The sequence below is a fragment of the Hemitrygon akajei genome, chromosome 15 (assembly GCF_048418815.1).
Source record: "Hemitrygon akajei chromosome 15, sHemAka1.3, whole genome shotgun sequence".
Taxonomy (NCBI): Eukaryota; Metazoa; Chordata; class Chondrichthyes; order Myliobatiformes; family Dasyatidae; genus Hemitrygon; species Hemitrygon akajei.
In genome coordinates, this window is record NC_133138.1 from 4424949 (window position 1) to 4451120 (window position 26172).

Here is a 26172-nt window from a genome sequence, read left to right on the forward strand (position 1 = left end):
GATAAAATATATACTATATACTAAGACAAACGTTTGACTAACTGACACTAAATAATACCGGATGTACTTGTTCCGTACTTACAAATCTGACTTAAAGACAGACTCAGGAACGTAACTCGTACGTAACCCCGGGACTGCCTGTACCAACATTGGAGAGGGTTCAGAGAAGATTCACGAGAATGATTCCAGGAATGAAAAGATTACCGTATGAAGAATGTCTGGCAGTTCTTAGGCTGTATTCCCTGGAGTTCAGGAGAATGAAGGGGGATCTCATAGAAACATTCCAAATGTTAAAAGGCCTGAACAGATTAGATATGGCAAAGTTATTTCCCATGGTAGGGGTTTCTAGGACAAGAGGGCATGCCTTCAGGATGGAAGGACATCCTTTTAGAACTGAGATGCAAGGAAATTACTTCAGCCAGAGGGAGGTAAATCTGTAGAATTTGTTGCCACGAATTTGTTCTCCCTGTGACCACATGTGCTTTCTCTGAGTACTCCAGTTTTTTCCTACATTCCAAAGACATATGGTTATTTGGTCACATGGGTGTAATTGGGTGGCACAGGCTCATTGGGCAGTATCTCCAAAGAAATAAATAAAATTTAATAAGCATGGCACAGTGGTTAGCATAATGCTATTACAGTGCCAGAGATCAATGCTTGGGTTTCATTCTCCACCACTGTCTGTAGGGAATTTATCCATTTTCCCATGACCACGGGATCTCCTCCGGCTGCTCCGGTTTCAAGCCAGAGGCTTCAAGATGACGCTAGTGAATCACATCAACATATTGCAAGCTGCTTACAAAACTTGAAAATATATCTCTTCTGAATTACTCTCATTACAATCTGCAGCTATAATTTCCCTTTAAGCAATGGTCCTAACTAGCGAATTCACAATCTTCTGAAGGACTCAGCAGACTTCACTCTCAAGTACGCTGGTACAGCACCTTTAAGCAGACAAAGGAAGTTCCTCTACCCAGCATCTTGTTAGTAAATGTACAATTGCTGGAGAACAGGACTGTGGACCTAAGGGTAAGATTGTTGTTTCGGAGGGATATGAGGAATTGCTGTGCTCTGTGTTTCATAGAGACATGGCGGATATGTTGGTAAGACCCAAAGGCTTCTTGATACACAGCATGATCTAGACTACTGATTTGGAGAAGGCAAAAGGTGGGGCATTGTGTTTCATGATCAACTCTTTGTGGTGCTCAGACATGGCTGCTTTGTTGCTGTCTTGTTCCCCTGACCTGGAACATCTAACAATTAAGTGACTCTGTGACCCTGACTACAGTTTACATACTACTAAAAGCCAGCATTAATCAAGCACTCAAGATATTGAATGCTATCATCACCAAACAAGAAACAGCCTAACCTGACGCCTTTCAAATCGTAGTTGAGGACTTCAATCAGCCTTGTTTGAAGAAATCTCTGCCTAATTATCAGCAGCAGCACCAGGGGTCCCAACACACTTAACCACTGCTATACTGGGATAAGAAATGCCTATTGTTTCATACCTGGACCACACTTCGGGAAACCTAATCACTTGTCTGTCCTCCTACCTGCATACAGGCAGAGGCTGAGGAACAAGGCTCCAGAAATAAGGAAACAAAGAGGTTGGTCGAGGGAGGCTGAGGAGCAGCTATGGGATTGCTTCGAGTCAGTTAGCTGGGCCGCGTTCATGGATTCATCAGAGAATCTGAATGAGTACGCCATAGTTGTCGTGGACTTTATAAAAATAGTTGTGGACAACTGTGTCACCGCCAAATCATTCAGCGTCTTCCCTGGATGAACTATGAGATCCGCAATCTGTTGGGATGGGTCAGTGGCATTCAAGTCTGGCAATCGAGTGAGATACAAGAGGTCCAGGTACGATCTCCAGAAAGCCATCTCACGCGTGAAGTGACAATTCCGGACCAAACCTGGGTCACTGGGGGGGATGCTCGACAGCTGTGGCAGGGCTTTGCACCCAGAGCTCAATGCCTTCTATGCTTGCGTAACACGCTGTAAGGTTTCAATGCTTCACTGCTAAGGTAATGGTTTCTCTGTAGCAGCAATGTTTGGGTTATGACTAGAGATAATGGGGCTTTGGAATGTGTGTTATCCAATGAGAGGTTGTTGTTCTTTCTTGTGGAGCTGGGAGCAGGGATTCCGCAGTCTTTTGTTAGCGAGAGATGAAGAGAGAAGACGTGAGTGGAGAGAGTTGACAGACCGCCGGACGGAGTGGACTTGGAGCGAGGGTCCTACAGTCAGCGACACTCAGAGGAGGTCGATGGGAGTTGAATGGATGGAACCATGAGCTCCAACGTGCACATTAGGCTGTTTCATTAAATTGAGCCCTTTTTATTTTCTTTACTAACCTATAGTCAGATTAAGATTTATAAAGCTCAGTCGTTTAATTGCATACGGTGTACTGTCTGATATTTTGCAGTTCAGATTTGTAACCAGGCAACACATCACGCAGCATCCACACAAACGAAATTTCTCAGTTTGGCTGGGCCTGAGGCTGTCTTCCCCTAGACAAATACCTGTTGGCCGAACCTGAGAGTTACACCTGTTTTGACCATCAAGATATAGATGTCCACTGCCCCTGATGACCTTGTGCTTTCAGTCTCTGAGACTGATGTGACAGCATCCTTCTGGAGGGTGAACCCACAGGAAGCATCCAGCCTAGATTGGGTAACTGACCGAATACTAAAGACCTGAGCTGATCAACTAGTTTGAGTATTCTCTGATAGCTTTATCCTCTCGCTTCAGCAATCTGAGGTACCCATCTGCTTCAAGCAGGCTTGAATTATACTGGTGCTTAAGAAGAACATGGTAACCTGCCTCAATGAGACAGCAAAGAAGCATACATCAGAACGCTCATTATCAACTACAACTAGGCATTTAATACATCATCCCTTCAAAGCTAATCAATAAGCTCCAAGGCCTTGGCCTCAATGCCTCTTTGTGCAATTCAATCCTCAGTTTCCTCACTTGCAGACTCCAGTCAGTTCGGATCAGTAACATCTCCTCCACGATCTCCATCAGCACAAGTACATCACAATGCTGTGTCAATGTTCCCTCTAATTTTCTTTACAGCTAAATCCACCAACCCTTGCTCTAAGCAGGAAAATTTTACATGGCTTGAAAACTGTGTGACACTTTAAATAAATATTTCTAAAAGAAAATTCCAGGTGTGCGGCAACAAAGACTTATGTGCGTAGGAGAATTTCAGTTACTGCACGGCTGTGCAGATTTGAGGAAACAGTGTACCATGTGCTTAGACCCCTGCTCTACTCACTTAACACTTATGACTGTATGGTTAAGTACAGAGCAAGTACCATTTTGCTGACAACACCACTGTCGCTGGTGGAATCAAAGGTAATAATGAATCAATGTATAGGAGGGAGATTGAAAATCTTGTTGAGAGGTGCTATAACAACAACCAACTGGCCAGTAGTGTAGTTGTATCTGCACCAGACTTCAAGGTGAGTGGTCCTGCATTCACATCTGGCCAGCTCCTTGTACACTTTCCATCCATGTTGGGTTGAGTGTCGAGCTAGCAACTTGGCCTCATTAAAAAACAGACAAATGCTAAAGAAATGCTAAAGATAGCACCTGATGCGCCACAAGGTACGTAGAGGAACAACATAACAACAACCTCTCACTCAATGTTAGCAAGACCAAGGAGCTGATTATTGAGTTATGAAGAAATCGATGAGCCAGTCGTCATTGAGTGATCAGAAGTGGAGAGGGTCAGTAGCTTAAAATTCCTTGGTGGAGTCATTTTGGAGGACCTGTCCTGCGCCCAGCACACAAGTGCAATTACGAAGAAAGCTCAGCAACACCTCTGCTTCCTTAGAAGTTTGAGAAGTTTCAGCATGACGCCTAAATCTTTGATGAGTTTCTATAGATGTGCTGTGGAGAGATATTAACTGTCTCCATCACAGACTGGTATGGAAGCACCAAGTCCCTTGAATGGAAAAGCCAACAAGTAATGGATATGGCCCAGTCCATCACAGGTAAAGTCCTCCCCACCATTGAGCACATCTACATGGAGCGTTGTCACAGGAAAGCAGCATCCATCATCCAGGTCAGCTCTCTTCTTGCTGTTACTATCAGGAAGGAGGTACAGGAGCCTCAGAGCCCACACCTCCAGGTTCAGAAATAGTTATTACCCCTTAATCGTCAGGCTCTTGAACTAGAGTGAAAAACTTCACTAAACTTCACTCCCCCCATCACTGAACTGTTCCCACAATCTATGCACTCACTTTCAAGGACTCTTCATCTCATGTTTTTGATATTTATTGCTCATTTATTTTTGTTATTATTTTATTTCTTTTTTGTAATTGTATTTCTATTATGTTTTTTGGATTTACTGAGTATGCCCACAAGAACATAAATCTCAGAGTTGCATATGGACACATAAATGTACGTTGATAGTAAATTAACTTTGAACCTCCTCCCACATCCCAGACATTGAGTTATTGAGTTGTGGGCATTATTGAGCGTGACGACTCTTGCAGGCTGCCCAGCACAGTCCTCGCTGTTTTGATGTACATATGACTAATCATGCTATTTTAAGAAAATTCAAGTCACTTCCACCAGATTGGCACCACTTTGACATCAACGTACTGAGCTTTAATATTCTTCAAGTATCAATGTTTACTCTGAGTCAGTCTGGCATAAATGTGCAGAGTCAACCCAATTATAGAACTGAATTCCCAAAGTGCCATTAAAATGCCTGTTCCCATCAAAATTGGAAATGCACTAACTTCACGGGTCATGTGCTGACATTTATCAGAAACAGATTTATTGCAACTGACTTATATGACATGAAATATGTTGTTTTGTCACAGCAGTACAGTGCAAAGACATAAAAATTTACTATAAATCAGAAACATAAATAGCTGAGAAAGATTAATGAGGTGGTGTTCATGGGTTCATGACTGTTCAGAAATCTGGATGTCCAGTGATGTTAAGACAGGAGGAGGGAAATCAGAATAAGTTTCAATATTACTGGCATATGTTGTTAAATTTGTTGTTTTGGTGCTGCAGTACATTGCAATGCATAATAAAAGCTATAAGTTACAATAAGAAGTAAATATAAAAAATAATTTAATTTAATAAGTAGTGCAAAAAGAGAGAAAAAGTTACTGAGGAAGTCTTCATGGGTTCATTATCTATTCAGAAACCTGATGGCGGAGGGGAAGAAGCTATTCCTGAAACATTGATTGTGTGTCTTTCAGGGTCCTGTACCTCCTCTCTGATGGTAGCAATGAGAAGAGGGCATGTTCTGGGTGATGGGGTCCTTAGTGATGGATGCCACCTTTTTGAGGCATCACCTTTTGAAGAAGTCCTTCCTGTTGGGAAGGCTGGTGCCCACGATGGAGCTGGGTGAATTTACAAATTTCTTCAGCATTTCCGATCCAGTGCAGTGATCCCTCCATACTAGCTGGTGATGCACAGTAAAAATTTGCGAATGTCTTTGGTGATACACCAATTCTCCTCAAGTTCCCAATGAAATACAGCTGTTGCTGTGTCTTCCTTGTAATTGCATCAAAGAAATATGGGTGCCAGTTTGAGTGAAAAAGAAACATGTTCTTATCCTTACCGTATAACACCATCGCAACAGAGATGTACACAGTGCAGGACAAAAGGAACTGCCCTGGGCATAATCTAATTCCACTGAGGGATTCATTATAAATCTTTGCTGCCGGAAGCTGTTGCTTTGAGAACTGTTGTCTAGTAGGAACATTGAAATATCCTTCTGAAGCACGGGTTTAATTTCTTTTTGTTCAGAACCAGTTTTATTACTGACATGTCACCAAGTGTGTTGTTTTCTGGCAGCAGTACAGTGTAAAATGTAAAATTGCTGTAATTTACTGCATTAAGAATATGTAAAACATAAATAGTGCAAAATGAGAGCAGAATAGTGAGGTAGCTTGGGTTCATGATTGATGGTGGAGGGGAAGAAATTTCCTGAATCACTGAGTGTGGATCTTTTGGCTCCTGGATCTCTTTCCTGATAGTAGAAATCTCCTTCCTCATGCTGTTAATAAGGTTATTTCTATTCATTTCATTTTCCCAAATTTCAGCCAGAAACCTCAGGAACATTTGGTGCTTGTGGAAAGGGAGACAGAATGAACAGTTCAGGTCTGAGATCCTTCTTCATTATTGCTAAAAGGAAAAGCAAATTGGGTTTCAACAGGGGCTGTTGGACAGATCAGTATTTCTTTGGACAAATGGCCTGACATATGCCCTAATATCAGAATTTAGACAAAGATTCATAGTGTTGTACAACACAGAGCCATGACCAATATCACTCTTTCTGTTCTGTACACCTCTGTGTTTATGCCAGCTATCAAGTCCCTCATTTTGTTGATGCAGTTCACTGTATGTAAAGCACACAGAAGACTGGAGGAGATCAGCTGCTCAGGCAGCATCGATGGAAAGTAATAGAGACAACATTTTGGGCTGACACTTTTCAACAGGACTGGCTAACACATTTCATTGTATGCTTCAAACTACATCTAATGAAATTGTGCATTCTTCTTGCTGCTGCCATCAAAAAGAAAGTACAGGAGCCTCAGGACCCACAACCAGCAGGTTCAGGAACAGTTATTATCTCTCAACCATCAGGCACTTGAACTAGAGGGGATAACTTCACAGGCCACGTCAGTGAAATGTTCCCATAATCTATTGACTCATTTTCAGGGACTCTTCATCTCATGTTCTTGATACTTATTGCTTGCTTGCTTGCTTGCTTATTTATTTATTCATTCTTTCTTTCTTTCTTTCTTATTTGCACAGTTTGTTGTCTTTTGCACAGTGGTTAAATGCCCAAGTTGGTACAGTCATTGATTCTGTTATTGTTATTATTCTATGGATTTATTGAGTATGCCCACAAGACAATAAATCTCATATATATATATATATATATATATGTTATATATGGTGATATAATAATAAATTTACTTTGATCTTTAAATAAATCTGAATCTGCACTCAGTGGCTGCTTTATTAGGTTCAACTATCTAATCAGCCAATCATGTTGCTTAATGCATAAAAGTACGCAGGTCGAGAGGTTCAGTTGTTGTTCAGACCAAACATCAGAATGGGGAAGAATTGTGATCTAAGTGTCTTTGACCATGGAATGATTGTTGGTGCCAGACGGAGTGGTTTGAGTATCTCAGAAACTGCTGATCTCCTGGATTTTCACACACAACAGTCTCTAGAGTTTGCAGAGAATGATGCAAAAAAACCCAGTGAACTGCAGTTCTGTGGACGAACATGCCTTGTTAATTGTAAGAGGTTCAGAAGAGAATGGCCAGGCTTGTTCAAGCTGACAGTAAATCAAGTAACCACGCATTGCAGCAGTGGTGTGCAGAAGAACATCTCTGAATACACAATACATCAAACCTTGAAGTGGATCAGCTAGAGCAGCAGAAGATGTTGGTGTACCTCATAGGTGTGCATAAAAAAGTGGCCACTGAGTGTACATTAAACTCCTTTTATGCCTTGGCAATTCCAGTGTGTGTCTAGAACATGTGTGTCTAGAAGATTACAGCACATTTAGTCTACTTATCAACCTATCCTTATAAGACATGCTCTCCAATTCAGGTGGCATCCCAGTAAATTTCTTATGCTCCATCTCTAAAGCTTCCACCTCCTTCCTATAATGAGGAGAACAGAACTAATTACAGCTCTCCATCTCTAGAGGGATGAGGGCAGCAAGTAAGGAGCATGCTGCCTACTGCAGTGTTCTTTCTAGGTTCCACTTGATTCTGACTTGGTGGTGTGTTGTTGAGCTTTTATCATTGCCTGACCAAAATCTCGTACCTCCTGAATCCAACAGCACTCGGACTGTTTTTGTACAGTTTCTGGAATCATTCAAGGAGTCAGCTGACTACCACTTTCTCAAGTGTTATTGATGGTTCATAATAGTTACTGGCCTTGCCATCAAAACCCATGTCCTTGTAAATCAATAAAATTTGTTGGTCTATACTTAGGGACTCCAGTGTCTGCTTTTGTCTGTATATGCAAAAGCCTTTATTGTAACACTGGCTGCTTCAATCAGTGTTGGGTGGCACAGCCATGTAGTGGTTAGCACAACACTGTACAGTGCAAGTGATCACTGATTGGGGTTCAATTGCTGCCATTGACTGTAAGGAGTTTGTATGTTTTCCCTGTGACCACCTGTGTTTCCTCCAGGTGTTTCAAAGACTTATGGAATAGTAAGGGTTGTAAATTGTTGGCATGGTATGTTAGTAAAGTTGCAGTTAGCACAACAGTGCTAGTGATCACTGATCAAGTTTCAGTTCACTAGATGAGATAGATTAGCTTTCTGTGTCACATCCAAACATACAATGAAATGTGTCATTTGTTTCAATATCCAACACAGTCCGAGGATCGAGCTGGAGGCAGCTACAAGTGTTCCACGCTTCCAGCGCCAATATTGCACGCTGACAACTTACTAACCCTTACCTATATGGCTTTGCAATGAGGAGGAAACCAGTGCACCCATAGGAAACCCAAGCAGTCATAGGGAGAACATACAAACTCCTTACAGATTCAACTCTGACTGATGATTGCTGTTGCTGTAAATTACTGTGCTGACCGCTGCGCTACTGTGCCGCCGCTGCTGCTGTCTGTAATGAATTTGTACATTCTCCCCGTGACCACGTGGATCTCCTCAGACTGTGTTGATTATTGGTGCAATGATGCATTTCACTGTGTGTTTCGATGTGACAAATAAAGGTAATCTTTAAATTGTAGAATCACAACATTAGAGCAGGTGTGAATGGAGGAATTGAATCGTCCTTTTGCAAACTATTTGAAAACCATTCTGTGCCACTGAAGTCAGTGACCTTACCATCAACTGCTCTAAATAGGATAAGGATGGATATCGCCTCCATTGGCCGGGGTCAACCATGGATGTTGCGTCCTAGGTGTTTAAGTAAACAAGCCTGAGCAGTGCAATATGGAGAGCAAACTGTTGCCCCTATAGCAAGCTCTCCTTCTCCATGTATCTGATGAACCCAAAGGAACGGCAGAGATCGATACAGTTTAGCACAAGCAGTATCACAGGAGTTGCCAGTCAGCACTGAACTCAATGTAGGACTGCCCTAAGGACTCCAGCTCCAGATTTTTCTCTCGGGGTTTACTTCCAAAGCCTCCCCCATAAGTAGTTATTGCCGCAAGGTAGTGGAGGTTTGAGATCAGAGTTTTCTTTCTGGATGAGCTGCAACCATGGCTGATGAATCCTATCTACCTGAAATGATTGGTTTTAAGGTGCCAGTAACTGCCTTTGCCCCTTCTCTTGTCAGTAGAAATGGTTATGCCGGGTTTAGTAGCTAAACTACACATGAAGGCCAGGAGCTGGACTTGGTTGTCAGAGGCGTTTAATGGGTAGTGTGAGCTTGTCCCCAGTACCACTTCCAGCTATAACAACCTAGAGGGTTCCTAAATAGGGGGCCACCTGTAATGGTGATGTATGCATCTGAATGGACGCTACCCACCATTGAGCACATCTTCAAGGAGTACTGCCACAAGAAAGCGGTATCCATCATCAAGGAGCCCCACCATCCAGGCCACACTTCCTCCTCACTGTGATGGAGCCCCCACCATCCAGGCCACACTTCCTCCTCACTGTGATGGAGCCTTCGATCATCCTCCTGAACCAGTGTGGTTAACTTCACTCACCTTAACTTTCAAGTGCTTTCACAACCTGTAGACTCACTTTCAAGGACCCTACAACTCATGTTCTCAATATTATTTGTTAGTTTATTTATTTTTTATATTTGCACAACTTGTCTTCTTTTGCACATTGGTTGTTTGTCAGTCCTTGTGTGTAGTTTTCATTGCTTCCATTGATTTCTTTCTTCTATTGTGAATGTCTGCAAGTAACTGAATGTCAGGATAGTAAATGGTAACATGTACTCAATGGCCACTCTATTAGGTTTAGGAGTGAAACCTGCTGTAGCCCATCCATTTCAAGGTTCGATGTGTTGTGCATTCAGAGATGTTGTTCTGCACACCACTGTCGCAACACAGTGTTATTTGAGTTATTGTCGCCTTTCTATCAGCTTGAAGCAGTCTAACCATTCTCTTCTGACCTCTCTCATAAACAAATCATTTTTTTGTCCACAGAAATGCCTCTCACAGTTTTTGTTTCTCACTCCATTCTCAGTAACCTTTAGAGACTGTTGTGTATGAAAATCCCGGGAGATCAGACACCAACAATGATTCCATGGTCAAAGTCACTTAGATCACATTTGTTCCCACATTTGGATGTTTGGTCTGAACAACAATTGAACCACTGTTTGCTTTTATGCATTTACTTGCTGCCACATGATTGGCTGATTAGGCAGCTGCGTTAAGAGCAGGTGTACCTAATAAAGTGGCCACTGTATATGTACTTTGATAAATTTCTTTGAGCTTTCAAGAGACTACTGTGGAAGAATTTTAATGTTGGTTTTTGCTGTTTTTTAGATGGAGAACAAAGCAGAATCTAGACTATTGCTTTTTGATGATGTACGCACAGTTGAAGGGCTCCTATTATGTACAGGTAAGAGAGCTTATGTGTTTTATTTTATATAACTGCTGTTCCAAACAAAGCTATTTTAGTTGGGCAAAAGTTTATATTGATTGGGGGGGAGAAAACATAACCTGTCCTCTTGGCCTGAAGAGCAGCTGGCTTTCAGTTCTGAGAACCATTTGTCAGTGTGTATTGATTTCTTCCGCGAATGCTTGAGGCACTTTTATTAGGGTCATCACCTTAAATCTTAATGTAATAACCTTGTTCTTGACAAGCAATTAGTAGAACCCTAATGTGTAGAGTTGAACTTAACTGCTAATGTTTCTGATGATAAGAATTTAGTACGTGACAGCAACTACTTCTCATTCAAGTCAGCAAGATAAATGAGATGATTATTGACTTCCGGAGGAAACTGGAGGTCCATGAGTCTATCCTTATCATGGCACCAGAGGTGGAGAGAGACACCAACTTTAAGTTCCTCAGTGTCCTCATTTCAGAGGATCTGTCCTGAGCCCAGCACATAAGTACCATTACGAAGAAAGCACAGTAGCAGTTCTACTTCCTAAGAAGTTTGTGAAGATTTGGCATGACATCTAAAACTTGGGCAAACTTCCATAGATGTGTAATGGAGAGTATATTGACTGGTTGCATCATACCTAGTATGGGAACACCAATGTCCTGGAACTGAAAATTCGACAAATAATAGTGGATATGGTCCAGTCCATCATGGATAAAGCCTCCACACCACTGAGCACACAGCTCTGTCGAGGGAAAGGAGCATCGGTCATTAAGGATCCCCACCATCCAGGCCATGCTCTCTTCTCACTGCTGCTATCAGGAATAAGGCAAAGGGGCCTCAGGATCCATGCCACCAGATTCAGCAACAGTTATTACCCCTCAGCCATCAGGCTCTTGAACCAGAGGGATAATTTCATTCATCTTCACTCGCCCCCGCACAAACAAGAGAAAATCTGCAGATGCTGGAAATCAAAGCAACATATACAAAATGCTGGTCCTTCTGAAGGGTGTTGGCCCGAAACGTCGACTGTACTTTATTCCATAGATGCTGCCTGGCCTTCTGAGTTCCTCCAGCATTTTGTGTGCATTGCACTGAACTGTTCCCGCAAGCTATGGGCTCATTTCAAGGACTCTTCATCTCATGTTCTCAATATTTAATTCTTAATTATTTATTACAATTTTTTTGTATTTGCAAAGTTTTTTGTCTTTTGCACATTGGTTCAGCATGGACCAATGTTGGGCCTGTTTCTGTGCTGTGTTTTTCTATGACTCTGAGTCTAATCAATGAAAGACCACGCCCAACAGGATGGAAAACCAACCAATGTGCAAGACAACAAACTGTGCAAATACAAAAAGAGAAAAAAGTAATAGTAATAATAAATAAGTAAGAAAGAAACATCAAGAACTTAAGATGAAGAGCCCATGAAAGTGAGTCCATAGGTTTTGGGAAGAGTTGAATGACAGAGTGAGTGAAGTTATCCCATCTGGTTCAAGAGCCTGATGATTGAGGGGTAATAACTTGCTGACCGTAGTGGTGTGGGTCCTGAGGCTCCTGTACCACCTTCCTGACAGCAGCAGTGAGAAGGGAGCATGGTCTGCATGGTGGGGCTCTCCTGTTAGTCCATCTCCCTGTCTTCTGTGCAATCTGTATTTTTTGTTTCTGTGGAGGTACTTACCACTTTAGAGCATAAAACAGTACAGGCCCTTCGGCCCACAATTTTGTTCCAACCTTTTGTTTTGAAAGCAATTTAATCTACTTGCACTGTGAACAGGCAGGATGTTCTGGCTGACCAAGTTTCACATCTCTTTGCGGTTAATTTACTGACATTCTGTATGCTTCATCACATTTTCCTGTCAGTCAAAAATTTTGCTGAAGATCTCATGTCTTGTCTGTGCACAAAAGCAGCCTGTTCTCTGGTAATTAATTTTCCATGTTCCCAATCAGTTTTTAACATGGAATTTTATTAGTTTCTGTGATGTCAAAATTAGTTTGCCAAATGGTTCTATGCTGCATTGCGAGGTATAGATAGTGTAAATGCAAGCAGGCTTTTTCCACTGAGGTTGGGTGAGACTAAAACTAGAGGTCATGGGTTAAGGGTGAAAGGAGAATTTTTTAGGAGGAACATAAAGATGAACTTTTTCGCTCAGAGGGTGGTGAGAGTGTGGAATGAGCTGCCGCAGAAGTGGTGGACTTGGTTCAATCTCACCATTAAAGAAATAGGTACATGGATGGGAGGGGTATGGAGGGCTGTGGTTTGGGTGTAGGTAGATAGGACTAGGCAGAATAGTGGTTCAGCATGGACTAGATGGGCTGAAGGCTCTGTTTCTGTGCTGCTGTGTTTTCTAACTCTATGACATTGCTTCAGGCAAGCCTCTACTTGTCTTGCCTTGTGTCTTATGACTACTTTCTTCTCTCAACTTTCTGCTTCCTACTGATGATCTTTGAAGTACCGTAGATTCCGGACTACAGAGCGCACCTGATTAAAAGCCGCTGGCTCTAATTTTAGAAATAAAATCAATTTTTTAATTGTAAAGGCCGCACCGGATTTTCGGCCGCAGGTGTCCCACGTTGTAATATGAGATATTTACACAGAAAGATATTACACGTGAGGATTTTTTTAACTTTTAATTAAATCCATATGGTAACAAAAACAAATACATATTGCAAATGCTTTTTTTCGAACCGTGCCCGTAACGCGGCTACTTTTAAATATACGTTGCGTATACTTCTTTACTGAACAACATTCCAATATCTCCTAACGACTGGTAAAAAATATATATACTGCAGCCTACCAGGAAAAGTTACTGATCACCTTTAACTTAAAAGCAGCGTTCGCTCAGATCCAAAGCCGCTCGCGTAATGCGCTCCCTCCCTCCGTCCCGTTTCATCGCAAACCGGCATTTTCCCACAGGACACCGCGAAACCGGGTGTGACGTCATAGCATCCCGCGATGTAGTACAGAAAACAAATATAGTTAAAACTCTTCTAACTTTAACTAGAAAATGAATTACTAAGCGAAAATATTATAAACTAAGTAACTGCCATAAGGCAGCACAATGCTTCGAGTGTTTTCCATGTTGATGAGGGTGAGTACAAATGACTGATTTACAATAATTTAATTGTGAAAGTGCGCTTGATTTATCGTACAATTTCATTGGACCTCTGTGAACTACTCATCAATTTTATTGGTCTACTGTTATGAGGCAAAATGTTTACGAGGCGGCATGAAAAAAATCATGTATTAGCCGCTCCGGATTAAAGGCCGCAAAGTTCAAAGCTGTTCAAAATGTGGGAAAAAAGTAGCGGCTTAAAATCCGGAATCTACGGTATTAAGAAATTTAACCTAAAATTTTCTAATAACAATATGTAAGGTTGCAGCCTGAAATGGTGCTCGCTTAGAAAATAATAAAAGCCACATCCTTCCTTGCCTGCCTACCTCCCAATTTCCATTTCTTTATTCTGTCCTCATGTTTAATGTACTCAAAATCAAGTTCACATTCAAATATATTGTCATTCGTCCATACACTTGCATACCACTGAACAAAACATTATTCCTCCAGATCAAGGTGGACAAAACAGCACATTTAACACATAGGTATTATTACCACTAGTAAATTAACAAATAATAAGATGCACATATGATACAAGTTAAAAGGCTGCGGTTGGCACTGCCAACACTTCACACGTGAAGAGACCTGGGTGGTGGCAGGGAGTTCAGTAGTTCACTGAAAAAAATAAAAATTCTTCCTGGCCCAACAGTTCTCTGTCACACATCTATGGAATTGCATCAGGGTACAGAGCAGAGGTCAGAATGAACCTGTAGGTTCATTATTAAGAATGAACTTTATTCGCTATTTACATTGAAATGTATTAGGAATTTGCTGCTGTGTGTCAGTCAGGGCACATGTATCAGTGATCAGCTTGTCTTGAACACTGATCATTACACAGTGCATTGAACAAGAATAGCATGCACATTACCAATGCAGAATAAAGTGTAAACATTACTGAAAAAGTACAGTGCTGGTAAGCAATAAAAGTGCAAGATCATAACGAGGCAGACTGTGAGGTCAAGCGTCCATCTTGTTACACAAACCAGCACCTTATTTTAACTTTATTGAAATCTTGTAATTGGTGTTTTGAGCTTTAAATTGCAAACTATAAAATTCAGATTTATTTGTTACATGTACATCAAAAGACACAGTGAAATGTTTTGTTTGCGTTAATGTGCGCAAACATGTGCGAAGATAGCACATCCACAACGTTCATCAGTGATGATAAAAACTATTAAGGAGCATGGTTAATAGAAAACAATTTATTAAAAAGAGCTTGTGTTCATTTCTAGCTGGAAGATGATATTGTGGCAAGACCGAATTATTTAAGCACAATGAAGAACTTTGCACTGCAGCAACCATCCGGGGAGTGGATGATCCTGGAATTTTCCCAGCTTGGATTTATTGGTAAACTCCCAGAAATTTCCATGCTTTCCAGTCTGCTCCTACACTACAAGCTGAAACTCAGAATGGCGACCTCAGTGAAACCAATGCTATTTTTAACCTTGGCAGCCTGGAACCACAAGCTTCAGACCCTGCCTGAATTTGTTGCTAAAATGTTTATTCTAGCTCAGAGACTAATTAAACCACAGGGTCTTCTTATTCCACTCAGTTTCTCCACCCTCTCATATTCACTCAACATTTTCAGCTAGACCCTTAATTGCTAATTTAGTTAGAACATAGACCAGCACAGCACAGTACAGGTCATTTGACCTATGGAGTTGTACCAATCTGTTGGCCTACTCCAAGATCAATCTAGCCCTTCCCTAGCACATAACTCTCCATTTTTCCATCATCCATGTGTCTGTCAAAGAAGCTCTTAAGTGTCCCTAATGTATCTGCTTCTATCACCACATCTGGTAGGGTGTTCCCACACCCACCATTCTCTGTGTAAAAAACACTTATCTCTGACATCCCCCCCATGCTTCCCTCTAATCTCCTTAAAGTTACGGCCCCTTGTGTTAGCCATTTCTGCCCTTGGAATTTCAAATTTCATTCCTGTTCCTCCTCTTTGTGACTTCAAAGAGCTGCATAACTGTGAAGATGTATATCCTTATTCATGAAGACTGAAAACAATTCTAGAGATTTGATGGTGGGTTAGTAAAAGCACAGCAATTGTGTGGAGTAATCTCTTCAAATAGCTGGATGATTCTATGACTGTTTATAATTATAGTGAGACATCCCTATAGTTTGTTCCCCCCTCACAGATGCTGCTTGACCTGTTCAGAATTTTGCTATCGGTTTAAAGTTTGTTCATATTCTTCTCAGAAATTGAATAGTTCAGTTTAAAAACCAAGTAGGCTATCCATGGTAAGTAATTTTAGACAGAGGAAAATCTATGCACATAACATCTTTCAGATCAAGTAGCTTCTGGTTAAGCTTACTGGCAGTTCGAAAGGCAAGGAATTCGACTATAAACACCTTCAGCCTATCTAGACCCAGATTGAATCGCTGGGCGGTGGTATCTAGGCCCAGTGCATTATGCTGCACCGGGGCCTGAGTTCTAATGTGCGGTATGATCCACTTCATAGACAATTTAAATGCTGGTCCACATAGACAGGAAAGACAGGGTGTTGAGATCAGAGGCAAGAGTCGGGCCGATTTTGTTCTCTTGTGATGTTCACTTCTCTCACTGTGGTGCGAGACTGCCTCCGGCTGCTGTGCTTTGTGGCGATTTGCCCCGTTAATATTATGAACTGATACTGAGGCTTTGGGTCTACTCCAGGGATTTGGATTTAAAGGACTCAGTTGGTTTGGAATCCTGCTGCTCATTTGTATTGTTGGCATGATTTGTGTATTTTTGTCTCATCCTCTGCGTGCTGGGGGTTAGCCTTTGTTTTTTTAAAATTCCGTTCTTTTGGGCATCTTACTTTGTGGTTGCCTGTAAGCAGCCAACTCTGAAGGTTGTATAATTTATACTTTCTTTAACAATAAATCTTTGAATCTCTCCAGGCAGATGGGGCTCATCAGCTGTGGTTATTATTATCAGCTTATTTAGGAGAGGGAAAACTCTGGTCTCAAACCTCCACTGCCTTGCGGCTGTGCACTGATGGGAAAGGCTTTGGGAGTAAACCCTGAGAAAGAATCCAGAGCTGGAGTCCCCAAGGCAATCCTACGTGGAGTTCAATGCTGACTAGAAACTCCTGCGACATTGCTGGTGCCAAACTGCATCAGCCTCTGCTGTTCCTTTGGATTCGTCAGCCGTGTGAAGAAGAGGAACCTACTACATGGTCAACAACTTGGTCTCCATATTGTACTGCCCTGTCTTGCATTCCCTGATTGAGAAGTTGCAGAACCTGGGCCTCTGTACCTCCCTCTGCAACTGGATCTTCGACTTCCTAATCAGAAGACCACAATCTGTGCGGATTGGTGATAACATCTCCTCCTCGCTGATGGTCAATGCTGTTGCACCTCAGGGCTGTGTGCTTGGGCCACTGCTCTACTCTCTCTATGCTCATGACTATGTGGCTAGGCATAGCTCAAATACTATCTATAAATTTGCTGATAATACAGCTATTGTTGGTAGAATCTCAGATGGTTACGAGAGGGCATACAGGAGTGAGATATGGCAACTAGTGGAGTGGTGTCGCAGCAACAACCTGGCACTCAACATCTGTAAGACGAAAGAGCTGATTGTGGACTTCAGGAAGGGTAAGACGAAGGAACACATACCAATCCTCATAGAGGGATCAGAAGTGGAGAGAGTGAGCAGTTTTAAGTTTCTGGGTGTCTGCGAACCTGACCTGGTCCCTGCAGTTATAAAGAAGGCAAGACAGTGACTACATTAGGAGTTTGAAGAGATTTGGTATGTCAACAAATACATTCAAAAACCTCTATAGATATACCATGCAGAGCATTCTGACAGGCTGCATCACCGCCTGGTATGGGGAGGCGGGGCTACTCTGGCAGACCAAAAGAAGATGCAGGGGGTTGTAAATTTAGTCGGCTACAAAGTACCCAGGACATCTTTAGGGAGCGGTGTCTCAGAAAGACAGCGTCCATTACTAAGGACCTCCAGCACCCAGGGCATGCCCTTTTCTCACTGTTATCATCAAGTAGGAGGTACAGAAGCCTGAAGGCACACACTCAGTGTTTCAGGAACAGCTTCTTCCCCTCTGCCATCAGATTCCTAAATGGACATTGAATCTTTGGACACTAACTCACTTTTTTAAATATATATTATTTCTGTGTTTTTTGCACTATTTTTAATCTATTCAATATATATATATGCTGTACTTGATATTCTTATTTATTTTTTAATAATTTTTTTCTTCTATATTATGTATTGCATTGAACAGCTGCTGTTATGTTTACAAATTTCACGACACATGTGGGTGATAATAAACCTAATTCTGATTCTGCATACTGGTTTGTGTATCACATAGAAGTTCAGAAGTTTTCTGATAACTCTGCCATTGTTGGATGCATCAGCAGGGGAGATGAGGCTGAGTACAGGGCTACGGTGGGAAACTTTGTCACATGGTGCGAGCAGAATCATCTGCAGCTTAATGTGAAAAAGACTAAGGAGCTGGTGGTGGACCTGAGGAGGGCTAAGGCACCGGTGACCCCTGTTTCCATCCAAGGGGTCAGTGTGGACATGGTGGAGGATTACAAATACCTGGGGATACGAATTGACGATAAACTGGACTGGTCAAAGAACACTGAGGTTGTCTAGAAGAAGGGACAGAGCCGTCTCTATTTCCTGAGGAGACTGAGGTCCTTTAACATCTGCCAGACGATGCTGAGGATGTTCTACGAATCTGTGGTGGCCAGTGCTATCATGTTTGCTGTTGTGTGCTGGGGCAGCAGGCTGAGGGTAGCAGACACCAACAGAATCAACAAACTCATTCGTAAGGCCAGTGATATTGTGGGGGTGGAACTGGACTCTCTGACAGTGGTGTCTGAAAAGAGGATGCTGTCCAAGTTGCATACCATCTTGGACAATGACTTCCATCCACTCCATAATATACTGGTTAGGCACAAGAGTACATTCAGCCAGAGACTCATTCCACCGAGATGTAACACTGAGCGTCATAGTAAATCATTCCTACCTGTGGCCATCAAACTTTACAACTCTTCCCTCAGAGTGTCAGACACCCTGAGTCAATAGGCTGGTCCTGAACTTATTTCCACTTGGCATGATTAACTTATTATTATTTAATTATTTATGTTTTTATATTGCTATATTTCTTCACTATTCTTGGTGCGGCTGTAATGAAACCCAATTTCTCTCGGGATCAATGAAGTATGTCTGTCTGTCTGTCTGTCTGTAGAAAGCTAGGACGCAATAATTTACTTACTTATTGCACCAAACAATTGATACTAGAGCGTACAATCATCACAGTGATATTTGATTTGCGCTTCGTGCTCCCTGAAGTACAAATCGAAGTAAATGTAATAAAAATTTAAATTATAAATCATAATTAGAAAACAGAAAAGGGAAAGTACGGTAGTGCAAGTCAGGTCCAGATATTTGGAAGGTACGGACCAGATCCGGGTCAGGATCTGTTCAGCAGTCTTATCACAGTTGGAAAGAAGCTGTTCCCAAATCTGGCCGTATGAATCTTCATGCTCCTGAGCCTTCTCCCGGAGGGAAGTGGGACAAAAAGTGTGTTGGCTGGGTGGGTCGTGTCCTCGATTATCCTGGCAGCACTGCTCCGACAGCGTGCAGTGTAAAGTGAGTCCAAGGATGGAAGATTGGTCTGTGTGATGTGCTGGGCTATGTTCATGATCTTCTGCAGCTTCTTCTGGACTTGGACAGGACAACTTCCATACCAGGTGGTGATGCACCCTAGAAGAATGCTTTCTACGATGCACTTATAAAAATTAGTGAGGGTTTTAGGGGACAGGCCAAATTTCTTCAGCTTTCTCAGGAAGTAAAGGTACTGGTGGGCCTTCTTGGCAGTGGACTCTGCTTGGTTAGACCAAGTCAGGTCATATAACCATATAACAATCACAGCACGGAAACAGGCCATCTCGGCCCTTCTAGTCCGTGCCGACGCTTACTCTCACCCAGTCCCACTGGCCTGCACTCAGCCCATAACCCTCCATTCCTTTCCTGTCCATATACCTATCCAATTTTACTTTAAATGACAATATCGAACCTGCCTCTACCACTTCTACTAGAAGCTCATTTGTGATATTCACCCCAAGGAACTTAAAGCTTTTGACCTGTTCTGCCTGCGCACCACCAATGTAGATGGGGTTATGCGGTCCGCTACTCCTTCTGAAGTCAACAACCAATTCCTTCGTCTTGCTGACGTTGAGGGATAGGGTTATTGTCTTCGCACCATGCCACCAGGTTCTTAATTTCCTCTCTGTACTCAGACTCATCATTACCCAAGATATGGACTACAATTGTGGTGTCATCAGCAAACTTATATATTGAGTTTGATGGAAACTTGGCTACATAATCATGGGTGTACAGTGAGTACAGCAGGGGGCTGAGTACACAGACATGTGGGGCACCAGTGCTCAGAGTGATTGTAGAGGAGAGCTTGTCCCCTATTTTTACAGCCTGGGTCCTGTCTGTGAGGAAGTTGAAGATCCAGCTGCAGATCTGAGTGCTAAGACCCAGGTTCCGGAGCTTAGGAATCAGTTTATTTGGAATTATGGTATTTAAGACAGAGCTGTAGTCAATGAAAAGGAGCCTTACATATGCGTCTTTATTCTCCAGGTGTTCTAAGGAGGAATGTAGTGCCAGAGAGATGGCATCTGCCGTTGACCTGTTGCTCTGGTAGGTGAATTGCAAAGCATCGAGGTTGACCGGTAGGTTATGGTTGATGTGTGCCATAACCAATCACTCGAAGCACTTCATAGCAATTGATTATAGAGCCACAGGTCGGTAATCATTCAGGCATGCCACCTTGCTTTTCTTCGGCACCGGGATTATCGTTGCCTTCTTAAAAATCGAGGGGATTTTAGACTGAAGCAGGAGCAGTTGAAGATGTCAGCAAACTCTCCAGCTAGCTCGCTTGCACAGGCCTGGAGAACCCATCCCAGGCCGCCATCTGAGCCCGTCGCCTTCCTTGGATTTATCTTCCTCGGTCTTCCTCAGTGACGATAAATCTTGATGCTACCAGGTCCGCTTCATCCAGAGGGGGCAGGACGCTCCTCTTCTGTTCGAATCTTGCGTAGAATACTTTAAGTTCGTCAAGAAGAGAAGCATTTGTGCGCGTTGCTCTAGATTTCCAACAACTGCACAATCTCGTTTGTGGTGTCCAGGGTACCCCAGTTGTGAGCTAATCAGTGATTCATAAAGCTAAAGATCAGTTACTACCAGAGATACTGTGAAGCAACAGACAAAATGCTGTAGGAACTCAGCAGATCAGGCAGCATCTGTGGAGGGTAATGCACAGCTGATTTTTCGGGCCAAGACCCTTTATCAGAGTTGGTTGTGTAGGCCAGCTCTGACAAAGAGTGTAACAGAAATGTGCTGTTTTAGCAAAAGCCAGACGTGGGTCGCTTTATTCTGCTGTGTGATCACAGTTTGACCACTGTGCATTTCATTGTTTCTGTTTTTTGCTGACAGCTTCTCTCGGATTCACCCACTCGAAAGCTTTTAGCCTCAGCACGTTATATGTTTGGAAAGATTTATGGAGTTGTTCTCATCTCTGTGTGAACACAGCCTGAAGTTGTGTAATTAGGAACAAAGCAACTGACAGTCCCTTGTGCAAGTTAGATCATGTAGCTGAATTTGCTTTATCAACTTTCCTAACATCCTTCCTTGCACAGAGTTCCACAGTTCAATATTAGAATTTTATCAACAGAGAGAGATATTATCTTTTACATGTACATTGAACCATACAGTGAAGTGCATTATTTGCATATACAAACAACACAATCTGAGGATGTGACTCTTCAATGGGTGGTCCCAAGGAGGGTTGGGCATGGGGATAGTAACCCATCCTGTAAAAGCCCAGAGCTACAGAAATGCAAGTAGAAGCTCCAAAGACCTCATTCTTGGGAGAGGAAGGAAACACCAAGAAGATGGTCTACACCTGAGACTATGTGAAAGACTGGCCCCGGACAGAGGACTCTGGTGAGATACTGTCAGCGGCCTATGCCCCAGTCAAGGTGATGGGGCTTAAGAAGAAGAAGAAGAAGAAGAAGAAGAAGACAGTTTGAGGATGTTCTGGGGATAACTCACAGGGTTGCCATGCTTTTGGTGACCACACAGCATGCTCACAACTTACCCTAACCAGTACATCTTTGGAATATAGGTGGAAACCCATGATGTCACGGGGAGAACTCCCTATTGCTGGCACTGTAAAGCGTTACACTGGCTGCTACACTACTGGTGGGTCTGCTTAGACTTTGGAATTACTAGTTATGGTGTAAATGAAACACAAGTCCATGTAATTTCACCTTGCAACGTCTTCACTCAGGAACCAGGAGGGCACAGCCTCAGAATAGAGAGACGTCCATTTAGAGTGGATGTGGAGAACATGTTTCCTGTAGTGGGGGAGTCTGGAAGAAGATGGCACCAGCGACTATGGGCGACATCCTCCAGGCAGTTCACAAAATCACTTCTTTCTCTTCTTGTACATCTTCTTTTTCTTTCATATGTGTTTCTGCTACTGTTGGAGCCAGTGAACTACATTTTGGTGTTGTGTTTTTGGACTAATTGAGCGATCTGGCACTTTGCTGTATCCGAGAGGGTTCTTTGAGACTGAAAAGCCTGGAGGTGGGGCACAAGCCATCTCCAGGCTTCTTAGATGGGAATCCATGTCTCACTGATCACACTGATTAAAATAACAAGAAAGATTGAAATCATCGAGGTGAGTGTGTAAGGCGAGGAGATGTTCAGCACACTCTACGCTTGCTGCTCCCGGAGGAAGGTCCCCGCATTTGGATGCACTCGCTTTCCCTTAATGCTGTCGGAGGATGGTGCCAGAGTTTTGAGTCTCGGGCAAGGTTTAATTAACAGGGTCTGTGAATGGGACTCAGTAGTTCATGTTATGATGTGTTCCCCATTTCTGGTTGCACATTTTTTTGTTCCTGTTTTAGGCCATTTTGAATCGGGGTGGCCTGCAGATAACGAATGCTGATCTGAACTGAATATACCTGGACTCTTTTGATTTTGTCTTTTATACTCTGCATTTTTCATTCTTCTTTTGTTGTCGTTTGTGCGAATTTTTTTTTGCACATGAGGAGTGTTTGATGTTTTTCTTTGGGTTCCATGATTTTCTTTATTTCCTAGCTGTCTGTGGGAAGACAAATCTCAGGGTTGTATACTGTATCCATACTTAGATAATAAATGTATTTTGAATCTTGTCTAGGAGCAGAGGGCACAGTCCCAGAATAGAAAGACATCCATTTAGAACAGGGATGAGGAGCAGATGTTTCCTGTAGTGGGGGAATCTAGGACTAGAGGGCGCAGCCTCAGATTTGAGGAATGTCCATTTAGAACAGAGAAGAGGAGGAATTTCTGTGGTGAATCTATGGAATTCATTGTCACAGACAACTGTGGAGGCCATGTCATTGGGTATATTTAAAGTGGAGCTTAATAGGTTTTTGATTAGACAGGTTACAGGGAGAAGGCTGGAGAATGGGGTTGAGAGGGATAATAAATCAGGTATGATGTAATGGTGGAGCAGACTCTAATTTGATATGATGCAAAACTGGGCTGAGAAGTGGCAGATGGAGTTCAGCCCAGATAAGTGTGAGGTGGTTCATTTTAGTAGGTCAAATATGATGGCAGAATATAGCATTAATGGTAAGACTCTTGGCAGTGTGGAGGATCAGAGGGATCTTGGGTTCGGAGTCCATAGGACACTCAAAGCTGCTGCACAGGTTGATTCTGTGGTTAAGAAAGCATACGGTGTATTGGCCTTCATCAATTGTGAGATTGAATTTAGGAGCCGTGAGGTAATGTTACAGCTATATAGGACCCTGGTCAGACCCCACTTGGAGTACTGTGATCAGTTCTGGTCACCTCATTACAGGAAGGATGTGGAAACCATAGAAAGGGTGCAGAGGAGATTTACAAGGATGTTGCCTGGATTGGGGAGCATGCCTTATGAGAATATGTTGAGTGAACTTGGCCTTTTTTCCTTGGAGCAACGGAGGATGAGAGGTGACCTGATAGATGTGTGTAAGATGATGAGAGGCATTGATAGTGTGGTTAGTCAGAGGCTTTTTCCCAGGGCTGAAAAGACTAGCACAAGAGGGCACAGTTTTAAGGTACTTGGAAGTAGGTACAGAGGAGATGTCAGGGTTAAGTTTTTTTACGCAGAGTGTGGTGAGTGCGTGGAATGGGCTGCCAGCAACGGTGGTAGAGGTGGAAACGATAGGGTCTTTTAAGAGATTCCTGGACAGGTACATAGAGCTCAGAAAAATAGAGGGCTATGGGTACCGCTAGGTAATTTCTAAGGTAAGGACATGTTCAGCATAGTTTTGTGGGTCGAAGGGCCTGTATTGTGCTGTAGGTTTTCTATGTTTCTATGCCTTGTGGCCTTATAAAGCATGGTGATTCATATCACACTGGTTTTGAAGGACACCCTTCAGAAAGTGAAATATGTATCGTTTGAACACATTCAGGCAAAACCAAGGTTAAATCAGATTGCATCCTCCTCTTATTTTGAGATGCTAATCTTATTTGTCGCAAAGATTAGTGTCAAAGCTATTTTATATTTTCATAACTTTTGAAAGCAGTGAACAGCTGGTGTAAATTCCTACGACGCGACTCCAGCTGTTCACATAATATTATTACAATTTCTTATTTTATATCAGGAACATTTTGCATCACTAAGAGCCTTAAAGTCTACTGAGCGGCAGATTGATCAAGCTGTAGCCATGCAATCTTCACTTCAGAGTTCGCCTTAATTCAACAAGATCTCTGACCAGAACCTCACAGGAGTGATGGAGTGGAGCATGATAGGACAGGGTACAAAGACAGAGAGTATAGGGGGTATTAAATGGGATCTTCAAATGTTACAAGGGCTAAGGGGAGATCTGATAGACTATGAGGAGTATAGATAGACAGATAATATCTTTTCTAAGGGTTGAAATGTCTAATACCAGAGGGCATGCATTTAATGTGAGAGGAGGTAATTTCAAAGGAGATGAGTGGGGTAATTTTTTTTATTCAGAGAGTGGTGGGTGCCTGAAATGTGCTGCCCGGGGTGGTGGAAGAAACAGATACATTAGGGATTTTTTAGAGACATGAATGTGAGGGAAATGGAAGGATATGAACTTTGTGTAGGCAGAAGAGATCAGTTTAGTTGGCTATTTGATTAATAATTTAATTGACTTGGCACATCATTGTGGGTTGAAGGGCCTGTCCTGTGCTGTTGTATGTTCAATGAATCCTTATATTGGAGATAGACAATAGACAATAGGTGCAGGAGTAGGGCATTTGGCCCTTCGAGCCAGCACCGCCATTCAATGTGATCATGGCTGATTATCCACAGTCAGTACCCCGTTCCTGCCTTCTCCCCAAATCCCTTGACTCTGCTATCTTTAAGAGCTCTATCTAACTCGTTCTTGAAAGCATCCAGAGAATTGGCCTCCACTGCCTTCTGAGGCAGAGCATTCCATAGATCCACAACTCTCTGGGTGAAAAAGTTTTTCCTCAACTCCGTTCTAAATGGCCTACCCCTTATTCTTAAACTGTGGCCTCTGGTTCTGGACTCCTCCAACATCGGGAACATGTTTCCTGCCTCTAACGTGTCCACTCCCCTAATAATCTTATATGTTTCAATCAGATCCCCTCTCATCCTTCTAAATTCCAGTGTATACAAGCCCAGTCGCTCCAATCTTTCAACATATGACAGTCCCGCCATTCTGGGAATTAACCTTGTGAACCTACGCTGCACTCCCTCAATAGCAAGAATGTCCTTCCTCAAATTTGGAGACCAAAACTGAACACAATACTCCAGGTGTGGTCTCACCAGAGCCCTGTACAGCTGCAGAAGGACCTCTTTGCTCCTATACTCAACTCCTCTTGTTATGAAGGCCAACGTGCCATTAGCTTTCTTCACTGCCTGCTGTACCTGATATACACTCAGTGGCCACTTTATTAGGTACACGAGTGGAACCCGGTATGGTTTTCTCTTGCTGTAGTCTATCTACTTCAGGGTTTGATGTTTTGCTGAAGACTGCTGAACAGATCCTGACCCGGATCTGGGCCGTACCTTCCAAATATCTGGACCTGACTTGCACTACCTTACTTTCCCTTTTCTATTTTCTAATTATGATTTATAATTTAAATTTTTATTATACTTACTTTGATTTGTACTTCAGGGAGCGCGAAGCGCAGAAACAAATATCACTGCGATGATTGTACGCTCTAGTATCAATTGTTTGGTGACAATCAAGTAAAGTAAAGTATAAGTTTGTGTTTAAGAGATGCTGTACTGCACACCTCTAGTGTACATGGATATTTGAGTTACTGTTGCCTTCCTGTCAGCTTGAACCACTCTACCCGTTCTCCCACAAAACTGCTATTCACTAGATATTTTTTTGTTTTTCACACTACTCATTGTAAACTTCAGAAACTAGTGAGTGAAAATCCCAGGAGCCTGCAGTTTCTGAGATACTCAAACCACCCCATCTGGAGCAACAATTCCACAGTCAAAGTT

At 42.5% G+C, this 26172-nt stretch overlaps 1 protein-coding gene across 1 annotated transcript in view; it reads left to right on the forward strand.

Moving 5' to 3' along the window:
* Positions 1-26172, forward strand: part of mgat4b (alpha-1,3-mannosyl-glycoprotein 4-beta-N-acetylglucosaminyltransferase B) — a 275855-nt gene that overhangs the window by 180215 nt on the left and 69468 nt on the right. The window contains exons 7-8 of the mRNA XM_073067080.1: positions 10474-10549; positions 14881-14995. Of these exons, the coding sequence (XP_072923181.1) occupies positions 10474-10549; positions 14881-14995 (191 nt within the window). The remainder of the gene's footprint in view (positions 1-10473; positions 10550-14880; positions 14996-26172) is intronic.